Raw genomic sequence first — 17,482 nt, forward strand, 5'->3', positions numbered from 1 at the left:
TTAGATACCATGGGTCTAAAGCGCCTTACCTTTTTCATGGCGCCTTGGACTGAAGCCGACATGCAATGGCTTTTTATCCACTGGCAGGTACATACAACTGGAATGGGCGTGTGTGGGAGTTGTTGTTCCCCCTGATCTATGCTGGTTAAGCGCATGCGGGGTATGTGCATACCAAGGCTGCGCTCCATCTGTTTGGAAGCAACTCTGGAACGCAACCACAACTAATCTGTACGGTGTCCGGAACGGAACTCGACTTCCCAAATTCCCAACGTAATATTAGCACACACCATACCGACCTATTGACAACCGTGTTTGGCTTTACTTGTGCTCTTGAACTCGCTATACGATATTCGTCCACCAATGCCCAATTCCTCACGTCAACACGAGCTTTACCGACCATCCACACCACACCCCGCAGCTCCGAGACCGAACCTCTTAGCTCCAGATCGCCGGCCTCTGTCCTTCTAGCCCGACGACAACGACGGTTTCACGGCAATCACGTATCCCACTTCTCCACGACGAGACACCCCCATCCACCCACACCGCCGGCGCATCCACCGACAACAATACGCAACCATCCGCACCACAACAACAACCAGCAACGAACCAAGCACCCCCTCAAAGAACGAAGACACCACCCAACAAACCACCCAATAAACAAACCAACAAACCCGAACAAACACCCGCCCATAACACCCCCCAAATCACCGCCCAAAATGTCCTTCGACCCCGTAATGCCCCCCTACAACGCCTCCGACCCAACCGCCCGCTTCGTCTCGGCCTCATGCCTCGACTTCCTGCTCATCGAGCTCGTGCCCATGGCATACCGGCTGACCAACGAGCTGGAGGCGGCGGCGCGCGCGCACGAGAGTGAGGCTACGGCTGCTGCTGCGGTGGGGGAGGGGGAGGGTAGTGAAGATGGGGAAGGAGAGAAGGGTGTAGAAAGTGGGGAGGGGGTTGTTGCGGATGGGGAGGGGGCTAAGGGCGCGAAGGGGGAGGGGGTAATACCATCGGGGTCGGGGTCTGCGGTAGCGGCGGTTGGTGCTGGTGGGACGGGGGCGGAGACGGAGACGGTCATGGACGAGGAGGATGAGAGGGGCGCGGTGTTTTGGCGGCTGGAGCGCATCGGGTATCGGGTTGGGCAGGGGCTTGTGGAGAGGTACGTGTGTCGGTTGAAGCAGCCGCTTTCCGTCCCCTTCTGCGTGAGGTCATCGTGTTGGAGCAGGGTGACGGCTATGGCCAAGACTAGTGGCTGACACGGATGGCGCGCAGATTCTCCCGCGACAGGCCACGCTTCAACGACACGCTGGATGTGATCAAGTTTCTGTGCAAAGACCTCTGGACACTCGTCTTCCGGAAACAAGTGGACAACCTGAAGACGAACCATAGGGTACGTTCCCGATATCATCCCCGCCTCTCCCAACACTCACTAACCCGGCCTACCTATACAGGGAGTCTACGTCCTCACAGACAACGCTTTCCGGCCGTTCTCGCGCATGGGCGCCGAGGTCAGCAGCCAAACAATCATCCGCGCGCAACCGGTAACTCTCCCTCCAACCCCCAACCCAACTCCCCAAGACTAAAAGAAAACTAAAAACTAACGAGACTCCTTCAAAGTTCCTCTGGCTCCCCTGCGGCATCGTCCGCGGCGCGCTGGCCGGGCTCGGCATCACAGCAACAGTCCATGCCGAGTCGACTCACATGCCGAACGCAATCTTCCAGATCAAGACTGTACCGGCCAAGTCGTAGCGCCTTCTCACCTATGATGTCCAATACAAGCGGCGAAGGGCTAGTTCGATCACTGCCGGAACAGCGAACAGGCGGCCAGTGCTTGGCAAGAATATCGGACTGCCAGCCTTAATCCCAAACCAGTGCAACACGTCGTGGACGTGGGAGGACTCGGCGTACTTATTTACGGATTCATTAAACCGGTCCCCGCACCGGTTGCGGTAGTAGTTGCGGCTCCGGTTACGGTCGACACGACACAACATCACGAGGGAGAAAAGATCAGCGGCGTATGGCGTTAGGACAGTTGGTAGGCATGCACGCAGGCAGTGGGTAGATGGGGGCAGAGGCATGTTAGAACCGGTAGTGTTTAGATTTTGTGTTTCCAGGTATACCCGGCGTTCGGTAATAGAACATGACATGCTCGCCAAAAGCGTCCCCCTTCCCTCCCCCTTCCGGCCGGTTGTGGCCGCCAGTGGTTATCAGTTGCCTGTTTCCCTCTCTTGTGGTGCTTGCCGACGAGTTGTTAATGGGCCCAAGTCACGCCCCACGCGTCCAGCGTGAACGCTTACAACCTAAAGAAATGGAAACACCAATTAGCCACCTGATCTCGATATACGGGAGAAGCAAAAAAGCATTTCTATTTTTGCTCTACCGGCCACGACGGCTCGGACTAACTGCAAGCCCACCGCGGCTGCCTCGCAAAAATGCCACTGCCTCGCAGGGCAACAAAAGGGGGTAATTTTGCCATCACGAACTAGGGGGTGGGTATTCACTTCTGGGGAGGGTTGTGGGCAAAGTCGACACCCTTCTTGATGTTGTCCTGCAAGCCCTCGACCGCCTTCTTGAGCAGCGTCTCCTCCTTCTCGGTAATGTCGCCGAGGATGTCGACGACTTTCTCGGCACCGTTGGGCTGGACCTTTTGTCAGTATATCCGAAGCTATATTTCATTCAGGCAGCTGTCACTTACACCAAGCTCGACGGGGACCGAGAAGAAATCGACGCCAGTCTTCTTGGCAATCTCCTCGCCGCCCGGAATGCCGGGGAGGTAGACGTAGCTGGGCTCGACGAGGCCCTTGACGCCCGCGACGGCCTTGAGGAGCTTCTCGGCGAACCTGGGTACTAGTCAGCATCACGAGCAAGAAGGTTTCACAGCTTCGAGCTTACCTGTAGCCGGCATACGCCATCGAGAGAGTGGCAGAGCCGAGGCCGTCCTTGGCCTTGACGACTTCGTCACCGCCGAACTGAACGCGGTTGACGAGGGCATCGTACTTGTCATCCGGGATCTTGACCGCGGGAGCGACCTTGCTGAAGAGCGGGACGATGGTCTCGCCGGAGTGGCCGCCGATGACGGGCACGTTCAGCTCCTGGGGGTTGCTCTTGCCGGCGATCTCGGCAACGAAGGTCTCGGCACGGACAATGTCGAGGGTGGTGACACCGAACAGGCGCTGGGCGTTGAAGACGCCCTTGGCCTTGAGAACCTCGGCCGAGATGGGGACGGTCGAGTTGACGGGATTGGAGATGACGAGGATGAAGGCCTTGGGGGCGACCTCGGCGGCCACCTCGATGAGGCCCTTGACGATACCGGCGTTGATGTTGAACAGGTCGTCACGGGTCATGCCGGGCTTGCCTGAACAACAGTATTAGTCTCGGCCCCAAACAAGCTTGGGATATGGCATACGCACGGGGAATGCCCGCGGGGATGACGATGATGTCGGCATCCTTGAAGGCAGCCTTAGCACCGTCGTTGGCGGGAAGGTAGCCAGTGGTTTTCTGTTGAACGATGTGAGTGATACAGGTCCGTGAACCTATAGCTGTATTCATGAGCTCCCGCTTACGGCATTGGAGGAGATGTGCGAAAGGTCGGCGGCGACACCGGGGGTGTTGACGACATCGTAAAGGGCGAGCTCGCTAACGAGGGGAGAGAGCTTCAGGAGCAGCGACAACGGCTGCGGGGTATCGCGTCAGTGACCAGCTTCTCATGCCCGCTCGGGGAGTAAACAAACCTGTCCAATTCCGCCCGAGGCACCGGCAACGACTGTCGGCCATGTCAGAGAGTCTTCTCCTTAAATCGCGCAAAGATGCCGTGTTTGATTCTTACCAGCTTTGACCATCTTGACTTTGGGATCGAAGATCGAAGGGTAAGCGGGGCGATGGAGGGGTAACTGTTGATGTCGCGAAATCGGAGGTCAGCTCGAGTTCGGTCAAAGCACGATTGGAGCTCGGGAAGTAAGTAACAAATCCCTGGACTAAATGGGCAATTACCTGGAGATATGGCAGATGTTGAGAAGTAGAGGGAAAGTTGGGGAGGACACGATGTCGCGATCGCGAGCTCCAAGAGGTGCTTGGCAGGCTAAGTACTGTCCGAAAAGTTGGCGGGGTCCGATGGCGTCCAGGCCCGCCAAACCGCAGGAGCTTCGTTTGCCCCGCGTTCACCCCTGAGACGGCGGCATGCAGGGAGAATTCCGGCTCAATTGGGTTCCGCCCCGAGTCCGGCGCCGGACACCCATTGCGTGGGATGGAGCAGAGCCAACTTGTGTACACCTCCCAAACGGCTTTGAGGTCATTTTCTACCCCAATTCATGCCGTATTGTTTATTTCAGTTTCAGTTTCAGTTTCGATGATTCCCGTTGCTCTGTGCGAGTAACCCACTCTATGATGTGGTTACCCGATCTACTTCCGAGGTCCGGCACTCGGTCCGGAGAATCGGGCTAGACCGGGACACCGTCCATACCTCGACCCGAAGCTATAGGCCGAATACCCTTGTGAATATGAAGAGGCTGGTCGCACGACTTCCCGTAGTCTCCTTCCGATCATTTACATGTCGTCACGCGAGTGGATTCTGGGACTCGGACAGCAGGCTCGGCACGCAGGTGGTCGTGCTCTCATCACATGTATTGTGCCGCAACGCCATCCGGGCTGCAAAGACCCCGCTTGAGTGATCGATTCTTTGGATATCAAACGCCGTGGCCGTTCCTGAATGCAAGTTTTGGCAATCCGTCCTGTCCCATTGCCCCGCATCCCATCGTCTGTCATGCACTCCTCGGCGCGAGGTTTGCGGACTCAATGCAGAGCTGCGCTTCCGACCCTTCCTGCCCTTTCATCATCCTCTACTGCTTGGCAGCGGCAGCCTTCTTAGCGGCATTGCCCCTGAGCTTCTGCTCCGGGTCGGGCTTGACGGCCCTCTGGGAACGGCGGATGCCGCTGGCGCGCGAGACAGCGGCGGCGCGGAGGTCGGCGCGGTAGTTGTTCTTGGCAGCCTGGTTGGCAACGGCGCGGTAGGTCCTGTTAAGCATAGATATCAGCATCCCCCGCCGTATTTGTTCCGAAACTGGCTTCCACTGACTTGCGGGAGGTCTTGTTGCCGCCGTAGGTGACGGTGTGCAGGCCCGAGGCGGGCTTGTTGGCCGAAGCGGGCTTCTTGCTGGTCACCTGAACACCACCCTTCTCGTTGGCGGAGATGCCGATAGCCTAACCCTTCGTATTAGACGAATATTCCTCCCCACATCTGTTCGAAAGCTGTGCTCGAGTTATTCGTACCTTGTCATTGACGAAACCGGCGTACTGTTGACTGCGTTAGCTGAGTGTTTCTTCCCGGTTTTTGCCATCGAATCCGTACCTTGCGCGAGTGCAGGTTCGTCAGGTTGAGGGGATCCCGCGAGAACTGGCCCGTCCTCGTCTTGACGAGGTACGAGTTCTGGGGGCCTATGAGCAAACGTTAGTCAGAAGCTGTGCGAACCCTCCCAAATCTACAGCCTAACCAACTTACGGGAAATCTCCCAGATAAGGTCGGCGGAGACGTTGGACATTTTTGCGGTATGGACGTTGAACAGGCGATACGGTCAGAATCAAGGCGTCGGCAAGTTTTCGTGATCTCGAATTTCAGACCCAAATGTTGGATTTTTGGTGCTGCGAGTGTGTGCTCGCTTAATTTGCTATTTCGGGGTTAGGTTGGGAAAGCGGCAGGGGCCGCGTATTCAGACTGTGGGTGTCTCCGCCCCCGCCTGTCAAGCACGCTCGTCCCTTGCTCACCTCGATGGACTCGGACTCTGATAAACATAGAACCTACACATCTTCTAGGTTACAAATTACCTCTAGCTCCTAAGTACGATAGGTCGGTCGGTTTGGCCCCTACCTTGATACCGACAGGGACTTCCTTCTAGTCGCAACATTAAAACATTAACTCTTTTTTTTTCTCTCCCTTTTTTTTCTCTCCCTTTTTTTTTTCTCTCCCTTTTTTTTTTCTCTCCCTTTTTTTTTTTCTCTCCCTTTTTTTTTTCTCTCTCTTTTTTTTTTCTTCTCTCTCTTTCTCTCTCTCTCTCTCTCTCTCTCTCTTTTTTTTTCCCACTCTTTTCCTTTACCTTTCTCTCTTCCTTCAGTTTCAAATTCTTATTTTCTGCTTTTCGTCTTCTTTTGGCTTTCTTCCTGTAATTTTCTCTATCTTTTATCCCTCGTTTAGAAGCAAATAACAGTCCTCTCCTCCCACAACACCCCTCCCAGCCTTTGCCGAGATTCGTAATAGTACAACGACACTGATTCTACCATGATACCCAATAAGCACAGCCCTCCACAGTCACAAGTTCACCTAAACCAGGGGCTCATCTAAGCAAAACCGCATCAATCCAGCCGTCTAACCTGAGCGCGACAAGCTGACCGAGCTCCGTTGTCCCATCTTCCCTTGTGTCCCTCCACTCCAACTCCTTAACAATTTTATCAATATAAATGCCCGCCCCAGAAAGGTGAAGAATGTGTGCAATGGCGGAGTGGAGAGCCAACAGGCGCGGTAAGGGCGGCTCGATAGATCGGCTCTCTGATAGGTAGAGTGTGCGTTCGACGGGCAAATCCGGCATAATGTAGGGTTCAACGAAGGTTTGAACTCTGTAGGTGTGTTCTCGGCCAGACAATGCCTCGAAGAACACCTGAAAGTTGCTAAACATCTGATGTAACTCCGCGCTCAATGTGATAGCGTTCCGCGGACCGTCAATATCGGTTCCTTGGATGACATCAGTTACTCCGCGGTCAAGCATATTGAGAATATCAAGTGCCGCCTTTTTTGAGGGTGGCTAGCGGTCGGGGGTCAGCAAAATCGTATTTTGAATCGAACGAACGCGAAGCGACAAACCAGCTGAGGGGAACTTCCCTTCTCCGTGATAGAACGCGGAAGGGGATGGGCGACCTCTAGCTTAGCGAACCTCGTATCATCTACAAGGCGTCTGCCATCGTCATCCTCAGCCATGGCGCCAGACTTGCTAGACCGTTCAGCGGCTTCCCCGATGTCGAACCGACGACTAACCACACAACGGTGGCGGTCGCGGGCAAGGCAGTCGGTCCGAAGATCTGCTATCCGTTCTGGCGTGCCGATGCGATCTGGCACTGACGGCGACAACTGCAACGTTTTGAGGGCAGAGGCACGCACTGGGAGTGAGGTGTTAATGTAAGTTGACAATGTCATAAGAGGGTGACTCGAGGCTTACAGGGCAAGAATAAGCTCTCAAAAAGGTAATCTGCAAAGCGAGATAAGCCTAAGTTTAGTTCCTCTTCGCCATTCTCGAAGTCAAGGTCGTCGTCATTTAACGAAAGTCCCGTCGACAAGAAAAAGGCCCGCAAAAGCATGTCCTTCGATGCCTCGGAGCGCGCATACTCATAAGTAAGACGGACTAGTCGAGGCCGGTTATATTGGCTGTCACCACCAGTGTTGGTCGTTCCATTTGCACGGTCAAAATGGTTGATAATGCGCTGGAATTTGTTCTTCAACAGAGCGCGTTCAGCCGCTCCCATGGCTGCTTCATCAGAAACGGACATGATTCCTTCAAATGATGGTTGATACCGATGATGTGAAGGAGCCATTTTGATGATGACTGATGGTTAAGATGTTGCTGGTGACTCGTGAGGCTGCGATCTGACACTTCCATTGCACTCGAGTATGCTACATAGGCTTTTAAAAGGGTGCTTGGTACCTATGTAAGAAGGTCAAATATAAAAAGAAAGTAAAAAGAAAAAAAGGAAAGAAAACTCAAAGTTTTGATGGTTGAGAATCGCTAAGCAGTCCCAGGAACGGTTACACAGTCAGGGGGGAGCCTGGGGGACCGCATGTGGCCCGTGCGAAGATCGCCGATTCGTCAGTCCATTTGTTCCCTGCGCTCTCTGTGCCAAGCTGCTGATGGCGGCCTCTTCGGCGACAAACTCGACACATCTCGGGACCTCTTCAATGTTTCGCGATTAGCAACCAGGGCTCGCCAACTCGAGCTCAAGGAAATGTTCCACCCACCTGCGTAACACGCCTTATCTTTCTTTCGCCTACCTTCTTTTTTCCCTTGATTCTTCTTCTTCCGCCTCCGGCGCATTAGCGTAAACCGCCCGCCGCGGCTTCCGAAACACCTTCAAGCTTGCGCCACAAAGCAACATCCCGCCGCGCGGCACTCCCAAATCTCAAGACGTCACCTCGCCAAACCACCACCCCGAACCCCCCAGCCCACCAACCCCAAGCGCCTCCGCGCAAACCATCACCCCCAAACAAAAAATGGGCTACCTCCTCTACAGCCTGACCTTCCTGGTCCTCCTCACCGGCACGACCCTCTACCTCACGCGCGCGCGCTGGCTGCCGGGATTCCAATCACGTATCCGCGAGCTGCACATCCCGGGCAGCGGGTATCTCTACTCGCGGCTGGCGCCCGGGTCGTCGTTCGAGGACGACATGGAGGCGGGCCTGTCGTCGGCCAACTTCGACCTGGCGGCCAACGTGGAGGGCGGGGACGGGCGCGCGGGGCTGGACGACAATGCCAAGCGGGAGGTGCTGCGGATCATGAAGAAGAGGAGGCTGAAGTTTGACGAGGCGAGGCGGGTGTATATGGAGCAGCGGTTTAAGGAGAATGGGATTGGGGCGGATGGGCGCCCGAGGGATCCGAAGTTTGTGAGCTTTTCGTGAGGGTCTGATCCGGAAGGGTGTTTTTTTTTTTTTTGCTTGGGGCTGTTGTCTGCTTTTTTCCTTTTCCTTTTCCTCTCGGGGCGGAGGATTGTTTGGGTGTGGCGAGGTACCACCCGGCCTATCATTAATATTTCCTTTAGATATTCGGCCATTTCCTTGTGTTTATTTTCCCTAAGCGGGATTGCGAGGCGTTGAAGGGGTCATGGGATGCTTGGGGCTACGCTGTCTCTGGGACGGTGATACCAGTCCCTCCTGAACGCCGGTCGAGACGGAGTATTTCCATGCAACCATGACAGTGGCGGACGGAAGCGTTGTTTGTAGCGACGCGTGTGGACCTTGGAGTCATATCTTAAACCACGATATTTCACTCGCCGTTTTCAGGCTTTGGAAGATGGAAGGCTGCGATATCCGAGTGCCAGTCAGAATAAAGATGGTCATTGCGATTGCTTATATTAATATCCATTCGTGACTCGGCATTGTCTTACTCTCTTCTCACGGCATGTTCATCGCTCCATTTCTTTACCGTCTCGAAACTCCGACACGTGCGGCTCCCCTCAAACTCGAGCCGCCCGCTGGCTGTCCCTTGCCCTATGCCCTCGAAGGTGTTCCTAACAGGAAAGATGCCCGCATCACTGTGGCACATAAGAGTCTCCCGGAGTAGCTCGACACAGTAATCTAGGCGCGGTCAGCAACTGCTTTTTCTCAGCGGAAGTACTTCTCACTCACCAATATCTGCGTTTGCCTCAGTGTTGCCCGTCCCACGAGCTTCCTGCCTAAGTAGATTTAGGCAACGCAGCTGGTAAAACACTTCAACGCCTGCTTTATACCCCTGTTTTCCTGTCTCGGGGTGCTTGCTCGTCACCATATGGGGTGATACGCCTAGTTTCAGGGCCTCCGCTTCTGTGAGAAAGACATCGCCCGCTACTTCTGGGTCAGCGAGTATCAGATGGGCCAAGCCAGGGAGTAGTTTACTATGTGTAAGAGAGCGCCACGCCTCTTCCGCCTCTCCACTTTGACCGGCGTACGACGAGTCCTTCCATGCTGGACCTAATCCGACCCGTTTCGTTTCGTACCTGAAGGTTGGAGAGACCAGCGTTGTGTTAAGTGAAGATTCATGACCGGTATGGTTTCTAGACCTCAGGCAAAACGAAAGGGCAAAGAAAGTCATTGAAATAGAGAGTAGCACGGCATGGGCAAGCCATGCCCAGTGACTATGAGATTTGGTCCGGGTGTTCGAAGCCGATTCGTAGTCCGGATGTGAATCTCGCCGTACCTGACGGGTCTTGGATTTGCGCTCCTCGTCAAGAGGGACAGAATGATACTGAATGTTGGACATATTAAACAAAGTACCTAGTATTGCGCAATAGTTAAACAATACAAAAAAGAATGTAAAAGAAAGCCGTGGTGAGTCCTGCTCTGTCTGAATGGACCAAAATACCTACACAACCTATCTGGTGAGAATGAAAGAAAGAACAAATGAAACAGAGTGTGTCTGTTTGCTCAGGAACCGGAGTTGCATCACGACCCCCTAGACGCGGTTAGGCTGTTTGAAGTCTCGAGAGAGCCCGCTGTTGGCCCGTTCGCCCGCCCACTCTACATAGTAGTTGCCAAATACCTATCAAAACCAACAAATCAAGCCAATACTCTAGGAGTGTGTGGTTGTGGATTGTAAATTGGACATAATAACACTACTCTTCATTTCCCCAAGCCCTTTACCAGTACGCAGACGGAGAAAGTATTGCAGCGAGAGAGAGATCTGTTCTTTTTCGTAAAGAACAAACGCCGAAGCGCTGCAAGAGAGGCGTTTCAGCCGCCCGATTTGGTTTAGCCTACCCCACAGGATCGGATGAAACATTCCGATACTGCATTCTGCAGATGACATCAACCCACTGAGTCCACCTCTCTCACACTTTCCTCCGGGAGCACAGTCTCGGTGCGATGTGTGGGTAGGCCTACGACGGAACTCTCTTGGACGAGCCATCAACTTCTGGGTTGGTCACTTGGCCGTAACACTCAGGCAGTTAGGTGCAGATTACATGCCCTGTGCAGACGGTTAAGGCTGAGCCGGGAGTTGTCTCGGGCCGTCGAAGTCCCCTGCCGAGCCGGCTATCAAGGAGCCCGGCTCGGGATGCAGAGGAACGAAAGATGAAAAAGAACCACGTCATTATTTTGCGTTTTAACATATTCAAGTAAAACCTCCTCGCCCCTCGTATCCTGTTAAACCCCCAAGTTTGCCTCGGTGTGGTCAGTTTATGACGCGACGTGTATGGTTCTAGGCCTGAATTTTGCTCGATGGTGACGGCAAGTGTGGATTTCGCTGGTTATCGAACTGACTCGGATTTTGAGTTGGCATGCGGTTGGTGAAGATGCATTGTCCTCGAGTCTCTACACAGTACACAGTAGGTCAGGTAGGTTGGGAGACGGGAGAACATCTCGGGAAAAGCTTGAAGTAACTGGCTTTCGTTTCAAAAAGAAAAGAGAATGGAATCGAATGCTTGATAGATCGAACGGCATGTTGTATTTTCTTATCGAGGATGTGCTTTCAGGTTCGTAACTCGGAACTGCGCAAGAGTTCTGTCCTGTCCTCCCGAACAAGGGTTGTTGTTTTGAGTTGGTGGGTAAGGTGAGATAACGACGGGAGCGGTGAGCTGGCTGGGCACCGGTCTCAGAACGGCACTCCGGACTTCGCACCGGCCAGTCGGCTAGTTCCTTCCCACCCGGATGCGGTTTCGCTTCAAGTTTTGTACGCGGGAGAAAATGTACTGGGAAGCATGCAACCTCAGAAGCGATGCAGAGTCGTGTACATGTACGCCTCCACGTGTATGTACATGTATGTACGATGGGCGAAAATGGCGTGCATCCGGATGGCTGAAGCCGTCATGACACGGCCCCTGCAAGCTGGACACAGACAAGCCGACCCCATCGCCCCCACCTTCTCCTCATTGTCCTGTCTCCTGAAGCGACAGTTCGGGCCTAATCGGACGAAGGATGGGCTGTGACCCGTCCTCCGGATGGGATGTCCCCACCACCAGTTTGTGGTGGCACAAGGTCCGACACTTCGAAGCGCACACTGTGTAGTGTACGAAGTCCTGCATCGGTCTGTCAGACAGGCCCATCGAGCGGTGCAACCCGCCCCATTGGCAGTCTGCCAAACCGCGTCCCAGCTGGAGAACGGGAACAAGCTGCAGGTGAGCCAAAAAAGGTAACCCATCTTTCCCCACACACACCACCTCTCAGACCTCCTGCCATCCACGCCCAGGGTGTCCGGCACGATCAAGGCGCGGGGCCGCGGGGGCTTGCCGAGGCCGCACACAGTCTGTCCGAGCCCAGACCCCCCCTGACCACCGGGGTTGTCGGCCGGATAATTGTGGCTGCAAGGCACCTGCAGCGCATCTGAGCGAGAGCTGTTGGAGGAATCCCGTGAATGTCACAATCTCTTGGCCTGCTGCTGAGGCAGCGCGGGAGCGTGGGTAAGGTGAGGTTGCGATATGAAAAGATCTGACTGGGGGAACGAGCTCGTCATTTTCCACAGCATTTTCGGACATGGACATGGGCAGCGACCCGACCGAAATCAGACCCATCAACCTTGCTGATAGGTCGACTCCGGCGTGAGATTCTTTTCTGCGCGGTAATTCGCGGTCCGACCCACTGAGTAACTCGGCTCTTATTTTTTCTTCTCGGCAGAGAGCCAGAAACGCCAGTCGGGAACGCTGCGTGGTTGGTTCCATGTTTCTCAGGAAACAGAAACGTGAGCAGTCGTTTTGGGGTCACTCCACTACTGCAGGCAGATGCACACTCCCCCCTGGTCCCACTTTCCCCCACTTCGTCCATTTCCGCTTTCCAGAACGGCTACGCTAAGGGACCCTGCAACGCACGGGCTGGACCCACCGGGTGTCGCTCTGCAGACGCCTCACCCCTGTCCTTGTTCGTGAGCTCTGCAATTGCTTGGGTGGCGCCCGCCGCATGTCGGGCAAGGTACCTTTTTTTCCCTGGGAATGACTTGGCCAGCCGGATTGCCTTGCGCTTCCCCCAAAGTTCATCAGCCGCCCCTCCGCTTCTGGGGTTTCCCGTTCCTTTTCCTTCCTTACGACACACTCCATTTCCTCCGTCTCTTCCCAACCACCGTTCCGAGCGCCCGCAACCTCACCACCCGCCGGCCGATGACAATCGGAATCACGGCCTGCATTTAAAGCCTACCGTGTAGACGTTTTGTAGTGACGCGCATTGCATCCACGCCAAGACGCGCTCTCCTACCTAATCCGAGTGTGTTTTTTTTGCGCGTGCGCGGGGAGGCTGAACCATCCTCTGGCCAGCTGTTGTTGATCGGGGAAAAATTTCCGTCATCACCGTCCGGTTGCCCCCATCACTCGCCGCACGATACCAATCGCTATTCCATCGAAAATCGATCTTCCCATCTCTCGGCCGCGACCGCGGTGACGAAGGAACAATAGCGAGATAATTTTCGACGAGAAACCATGTCGTCGATGTATCCCGGCCATCAGGGTATGAGGGGCGTGCCCCCTGCCAATGGTGGCGCCGGCCGTCTGAACGAGCTCCTCGACCAGATCCGCGCCGAGTTCGAGTCTCATGTCCGGCAGACCGAGACTTATGAGCATCAGAGTACGTCATCCTGCCCCGACACAACGACCTTCGGCCATGTGACGGACTCTCCTAGTCCTGGCCGTCGCGTAGCTTGTCGGGCATACACTAACCGTTTTTCGAATAGTTCAAGCCCAAGTGCAGGAGATGCAAATGATTCGTGAGAAGGTCTACCAAATGGAACAGGCCCAGATGGGTCTCAAGCAGAAGTCAGTTGTTCTCATCATGCCTTGTCCCCTAGCCTCACCGCTCTAACGCGCCCACCATCAGATACGAGGAAGAACTCGCCATCTTGCGCCGCCAGCTGGACAACCGCGGAGGCCCCCCAGGCCCCATGAACCCGCCTCCCCAGCACGTCGCTCCTCCTCAGCAGCCGCCCCAGATCGGGAACCCGGGGAACAACACAGTCATCGGGGCCATCCTCTCGGGCCAAGTCACCCAAGGCGGCCTCGCTCCTCCGCCTCACCCGCAGCAACAGGAGCAGCAGCAACCTCCCCACATGCCCCCGGCACCTCCCGGTCTACAGGGTCCCCCACCCCCGCCGCCCCCGCCGCCAACTCAACAACAGCCTCCGTTCCAGCCGCAGTATCCGCAGGCCCCTGCGCCGGGAGGTTTCCCTCCCCAGCCCCCGCAGAGCACCGCGTCTCCGGGGCCGGGAAACAAGCGGCCCATCGGCAGGCCCCCGGCAGCTGGCCCAGCCACTCCCCAGATAAACACTCCGGTGCCTTACAACGGGCCTGGCCAGTCCCCCCAGGTCCCTACCCATCCGACGCCCGATCATACGAGGATGGCCCAGCATGTACCGGCCCCTCCGCCTCATAACAATGCCCTGGGCGATCTTGACCCGGAGCGTCTGCCGAATCACATTAAGAAGGTTCGGGATGACTGGTGGGCCATTTTCAACCAAACTGTGCCCCGGGTTCTGGACGTCGATCTCGTCCACACCCTTCAGCACGAGAGCGTCGTTTGCTGCGTGAGGTTCAGCCACGATGGCAAGTATGTCGCGACCGGCTGCAACAGATCGGCCCAGATCTACGATGTCAACACGGGCGAGAAGATTTGCGTCCTTCAGGATGAGAGTATCGATCTCAATGGCGACCTCTACATCAGGAGCGTCTGCTTCAGCCCTGATGGCAAGTATCTAGCCACCGGAGCCGAGGACAAGTTGATCAGGGTGAGTGCTTTCCTTTTTAAATCTTGGCTGCACCAAAGCCATGCTAACTTCCCCAGGTCTGGGACATTCAAGCTAGGCAGATCCGGACGACGTTCGCCGGCCACGACCAGGATATTTATTCGTTGGACTTTGCTCGTGATGGACGCACTATTGCGTCTGGCAGTGGCGATAGGACCGTCAGAATTTGGGACTTGGAGACGGGCAACTGCAACTTGACGCTCACGATCGAGGATGGCGTCACGACGGTCGCCATTTCGCCCGATACCAAGCTCGTGGCTGCCGGTTCTCTTGACAAGAGCGTGAGGGTGTGGGACGTCAAGATGGGATACCTCCTCGAGCGCCTCGAGGGTCCCGACGGCCACAAGGACAGTGTGTATAGTGTCGCATTCTCCCCCAACGCGCGCGAGCTTGTCAGCGGCAGCCTGGACAAGACGATCAAGATGTGGGAATTGACCACGTCTCGCCAAATCGGCCACACCCAACAGCCCCCGCTCAAGGGTGGCCGCTGCATCAAGACCTTCGAGGGTCATCGGGTATGTTCACACAAGCTGGCTGACCTTGACTTACTGTGCACCCCCGCTAATTCGCGATACAGGACTTTGTTCTCAGCGTTGCCCTCACCCCCGACTCGGAATGGGTGCTCTCTGGATCCAAGGATCGTGGCGTCCAGTTCTGGGACCCGCGCACCGGCCATACCCAACTCATGCTCCAGGGCCACAAGAACTCGGTCATCTCGGTCGCTCCCAGCCCCGTCGCTAGCCCCGGTGGCGGCTTCTTCGCCACGGGCTCGGGTGACATGCGCGCGCGCATTTGGTCGTACACCCGCCTGGATAGGCGAACATAGAAGTTTGTCGCCATGGAGCCAGACGGGTTCTGCAGTGTCTTTCCGTGAACCAAGGCCAGCAACCTATGGTTGGGGTGTTATCGGAGGAAATAGGCTGTTCCGCGCGTGAAATAGAACGGGGTTTGAGAGGCGATGGCTTGGTAGTAACTCGATACTCGGGGGTTGGGAGTGACGTAGGCGGTTTCCCATTTGGATGTCGCGGCGTCAGGAATGGCTTGGAGAACTTTCCCCTGTTTCTTCTTTCTTCTATGTCGGTTTTATGGGATGGATGGAAATGGGTGTCACTGTTGTTGTTTAGTGTCCAAGGATGATGACCGCCGCCAAATCTCCCCTGTGTCGGTTATGTAGGGTAGTCCAGTAACGTACACCTAGCTTACACCATGCAGGCCAGTTCTAATTGACAATTTGTCAGACAGGTGTTCTGCTGCTCTGCTCTACCCGTGCATTGTGCTGCATATGTATGTGGGTATTCCATATCTCAAGTACATATCTCCCATACATTCTCCATTAACAGCCCCATAACCACCACCCTACTCCTTTCCCACAACCCCCCATCATGAACCCGCTAGCTCCAAGTGCGATCCCTAGCGAACTTAACCCAAGCAGACCAAAACATGTATGATAGATAATTACATTACAACCCCCCAAAGATATCATCAAACTCATCCCCCTTCTTCCGCTTCTTCTTCTTGGGCTTCTTGCTCTTGCCGTCCAGCGAGCCAAAAATGTCGTCGAACTCGTCGCCACCTCCGTCGTCCTCGCGCGTCTTTTTCTTCTTCTTCTGCGGTCGCGGCTTGTCTGGGGGTGGGCTGCCGGTGGTGCTGTCTGTGGGTTCTTTGCTGGCTTTCTTTTTCTTGGTGACGGTGGTTGGCGCTGGGGCGGTGTCTTCTTCCCCGGACGAGCCGAAGATGTTGTCGAACCCGTGGTTGTTTCTCCTTGCGTGTTTTTTGGGTTTTGTTGGGTCTGGGTTGGTGCTGCTCTCTTTGCTGGGCGGCTCAGTTCTTGAGAGGGCGGCTTGGCCGGGTAGTTTTCGTTTTGGTGGGGGGTTGATCGGGAGGGATATGGATCGTGGATGGAGTTGTCCTGCTGGCCGTGGAGGCGCTGGTAATGGGGCTGGGGGCTTGCCCGTTGCGTCCTGCTCGATGGATAGCATGACCTCTTCTCTCGAGACGGCCACGCCCATATCTGCGTCCATGGCCATATCCAAGTCTGGGTCTGCTATATCCTCCCCCGTGACACCGTTCTTCCCAGCCAACTGAACACTCACTGCTGCTTCCCCCTTGACCTCCGCCACATCCGGCGAATCGATGGGTACCGGAGCGAACGGTGCAACGGCCTGGTCCACCTGCGCCAACACCCCAAGCAGCATTAGCCCGAGGTGTGCAAACTGCCGGTCCGCCGACAATTGTGTAAAGGCCCTACAACCTGTTAGCAAAACCGCCCATTCCCGCACCAACACAGACAGAGGGAAGAAGCAAACGCACAACCACGCCCTCGGCCCCAACACCCCCCTCAAAAACGCCGCTCTCTTCCCCACCACCCCGTTCCCACCCCCCCCTCCTTTCCCCTCCTCCCCCATCCCTCTCCCTGCACCCCCCTCTCCCCTAACCTTACCCTTACCCTTCCCCATACCCTTCCCCAAACCCTTCTTCAAACCAACCCTCCCCACCCTCTCCGCCTTCTCCGCCTCCCCCAAAGCGCCCTCCACCTCGGCCAGCATCTTGCGCACCTGCCGGCGCAGCATGTCGGCCTGGGCCCACCACTTGGCCAGGCGGTGCTGGTTCTTGTTGCGGTGGTGGAAGCGCTCGAGCAGCTCGAGGGCGGGGGCGAGGGATGTGATGGCTGTTGTGAGGGCGGTGGTGGCCGTTGGGGGGGGTTGGTCTGGGTCTGGGTCGGGCATCTTCTTTTCCTTTTTGTTTTCTTTCGTTGGGGTGCTGGATGAGCGAGGTTGGGTTGAGAATAGGTTTAGAGGTGGTGGTTGATGGAGTGTTGAATAAGGAACGTGGATATTGAGGCGAGGCGTTGAGATGATGATGATCCGAAGCAAGCGGAGGGCTGAGGTTGAGAGATGAGGTTGATTAGATGGGGTTTGATAGGTATGTATAAGTGTAAGTGATGAGTGACGAAGAAGAGCGTTCCATGCTAAAAAGTGTGAACAGTGTAGCTGTCCAGGGTTAGGGTACAAGCGGGCGAGAGGCTGGAGCTGGAGGGAGGA

General features: G+C 55.6%; 9 protein-coding genes across 9 annotated transcripts; 3 read left to right on the plus strand and 6 right to left on the minus strand.

The window, feature by feature from the left end:
• Positions 1 to 230: 230 nt before the first annotated feature.
• On the minus strand, positions 231 to 922 carry B0H64DRAFT_397676 (uncharacterized protein). Its single transcript, XM_062803892.1, has one exon. The coding sequence runs from the start codon at positions 689 to 691 to the stop codon at positions 497 to 499; it is 195 nt and encodes a 64-aa protein (XP_062659733.1). The 5' UTR covers positions 692 to 922; the 3' UTR covers positions 231 to 496.
• Positions 231 to 2,090, plus strand: B0H64DRAFT_475057 (transport protein particle component). Its single transcript, XM_062808079.1, has 4 exons — positions 231 to 1,159; positions 1,273 to 1,390; positions 1,452 to 1,541; positions 1,618 to 2,090. The coding sequence occupies exons 1-4, from the start codon at positions 717 to 719 to the stop codon at positions 1,747 to 1,749; spliced, it is 783 nt and encodes a 260-aa protein (XP_062659732.1). The 5' UTR covers positions 231 to 716; the 3' UTR covers positions 1,750 to 2,090.
• On the minus strand, positions 2,091 to 4,013 carry B0H64DRAFT_397679 (lactate/malate dehydrogenase). The gene is made up of 7 exons (XM_062803893.1): positions 3,827 to 4,013; positions 3,732 to 3,763; positions 3,564 to 3,674; positions 3,411 to 3,498; positions 2,893 to 3,355; positions 2,696 to 2,840; positions 2,091 to 2,638 (listed from the first exon to the last, which is right to left on the minus strand). The coding sequence occupies exons 1-7, from the start codon at positions 3,837 to 3,839 to the stop codon at positions 2,498 to 2,500; spliced, it is 993 nt and encodes a 330-aa protein (XP_062659734.1). The 5' UTR covers positions 3,840 to 4,013; the 3' UTR covers positions 2,091 to 2,497.
• A 624-nt stretch (positions 4,014 to 4,637) lies between these two features.
• On the minus strand, positions 4,638 to 5,676 carry B0H64DRAFT_165535 (ribosomal L28e protein family-domain-containing protein). The gene is made up of 5 exons (XM_062798677.1): positions 5,495 to 5,676; positions 5,345 to 5,430; positions 5,266 to 5,289; positions 5,072 to 5,196; positions 4,638 to 5,010 (listed from the first exon to the last, which is right to left on the minus strand). The coding sequence occupies exons 1-5, from the start codon at positions 5,532 to 5,534 to the stop codon at positions 4,836 to 4,838; spliced, it is 450 nt and encodes a 149-aa protein (XP_062659735.1). The 5' UTR covers positions 5,535 to 5,676; the 3' UTR covers positions 4,638 to 4,835.
• A 348-nt stretch (positions 5,677 to 6,024) lies between these two features.
• Positions 6,025 to 7,787, minus strand: B0H64DRAFT_432815 (uncharacterized protein). The gene is made up of 3 exons (XM_062806017.1): positions 7,200 to 7,787; positions 6,848 to 7,140; positions 6,025 to 6,788 (listed from the first exon to the last, which is right to left on the minus strand). Exons 1-3 carry the CDS (start codon positions 7,570 to 7,572, stop codon positions 6,324 to 6,326), a joined length of 1,131 nt encoding a protein of 376 aa, XP_062659736.1. The 5' UTR covers positions 7,573 to 7,787; the 3' UTR covers positions 6,025 to 6,323.
• A 118-nt stretch (positions 7,788 to 7,905) lies between these two features.
• Positions 7,906 to 9,100, plus strand: B0H64DRAFT_397687 (uncharacterized protein). The gene has a single exon (XM_062803894.1). It carries the CDS (start codon positions 8,246 to 8,248, stop codon positions 8,648 to 8,650), a length of 405 nt encoding a protein of 134 aa, XP_062659737.1. The 5' UTR covers positions 7,906 to 8,245; the 3' UTR covers positions 8,651 to 9,100.
• On the minus strand, positions 8,967 to 10,140 carry B0H64DRAFT_165656 (uncharacterized protein). The gene is made up of 3 exons (XM_062798678.1): positions 9,623 to 10,140; positions 9,377 to 9,571; positions 8,967 to 9,325 (listed from the first exon to the last, which is right to left on the minus strand). Exons 1-3 carry the CDS (start codon positions 9,984 to 9,986, stop codon positions 9,132 to 9,134), a joined length of 753 nt encoding a protein of 250 aa, XP_062659738.1. The 5' UTR covers positions 9,987 to 10,140; the 3' UTR covers positions 8,967 to 9,131.
• Positions 10,141 to 12,983: 2,843 nt separating this feature from the next.
• Positions 12,984 to 15,584, plus strand: B0H64DRAFT_165683 (WD40-repeat-containing domain protein). Its single transcript, XM_062798679.1, has 5 exons — positions 12,984 to 13,270; positions 13,377 to 13,458; positions 13,520 to 14,423; positions 14,480 to 14,956; positions 15,019 to 15,584. Exons 1-5 carry the CDS (start codon positions 13,126 to 13,128, stop codon positions 15,265 to 15,267), a joined length of 1,857 nt encoding a protein of 618 aa, XP_062659739.1. The 5' UTR covers positions 12,984 to 13,125; the 3' UTR covers positions 15,268 to 15,584.
• An 18-nt stretch (positions 15,585 to 15,602) lies between these two features.
• B0H64DRAFT_397691 (uncharacterized protein) lies at positions 15,603 to 16,814 on the minus strand. The gene is made up of 2 exons (XM_062803895.1): positions 16,752 to 16,814; positions 15,603 to 16,685 (listed from the first exon to the last, which is right to left on the minus strand). The coding sequence occupies exon 2, from the start codon at positions 16,634 to 16,636 to the stop codon at positions 15,902 to 15,904; it is 735 nt and encodes a 244-aa protein (XP_062659740.1). The 5' UTR covers positions 16,637 to 16,685; positions 16,752 to 16,814; the 3' UTR covers positions 15,603 to 15,901.
• Between the last annotated feature and the right edge of the window lie 668 nt (positions 16,815 to 17,482).

The sequence above is a fragment of the Chaetomium fimeti genome (assembly GCF_033439085.1).
Source record: "Chaetomium fimeti strain CBS 168.71 chromosome Unknown B0H64scaffold_4, whole genome shotgun sequence".
NCBI lineage: Eukaryota > Fungi > Ascomycota > Sordariomycetes > Sordariales > Chaetomiaceae > Chaetomium > Chaetomium fimeti.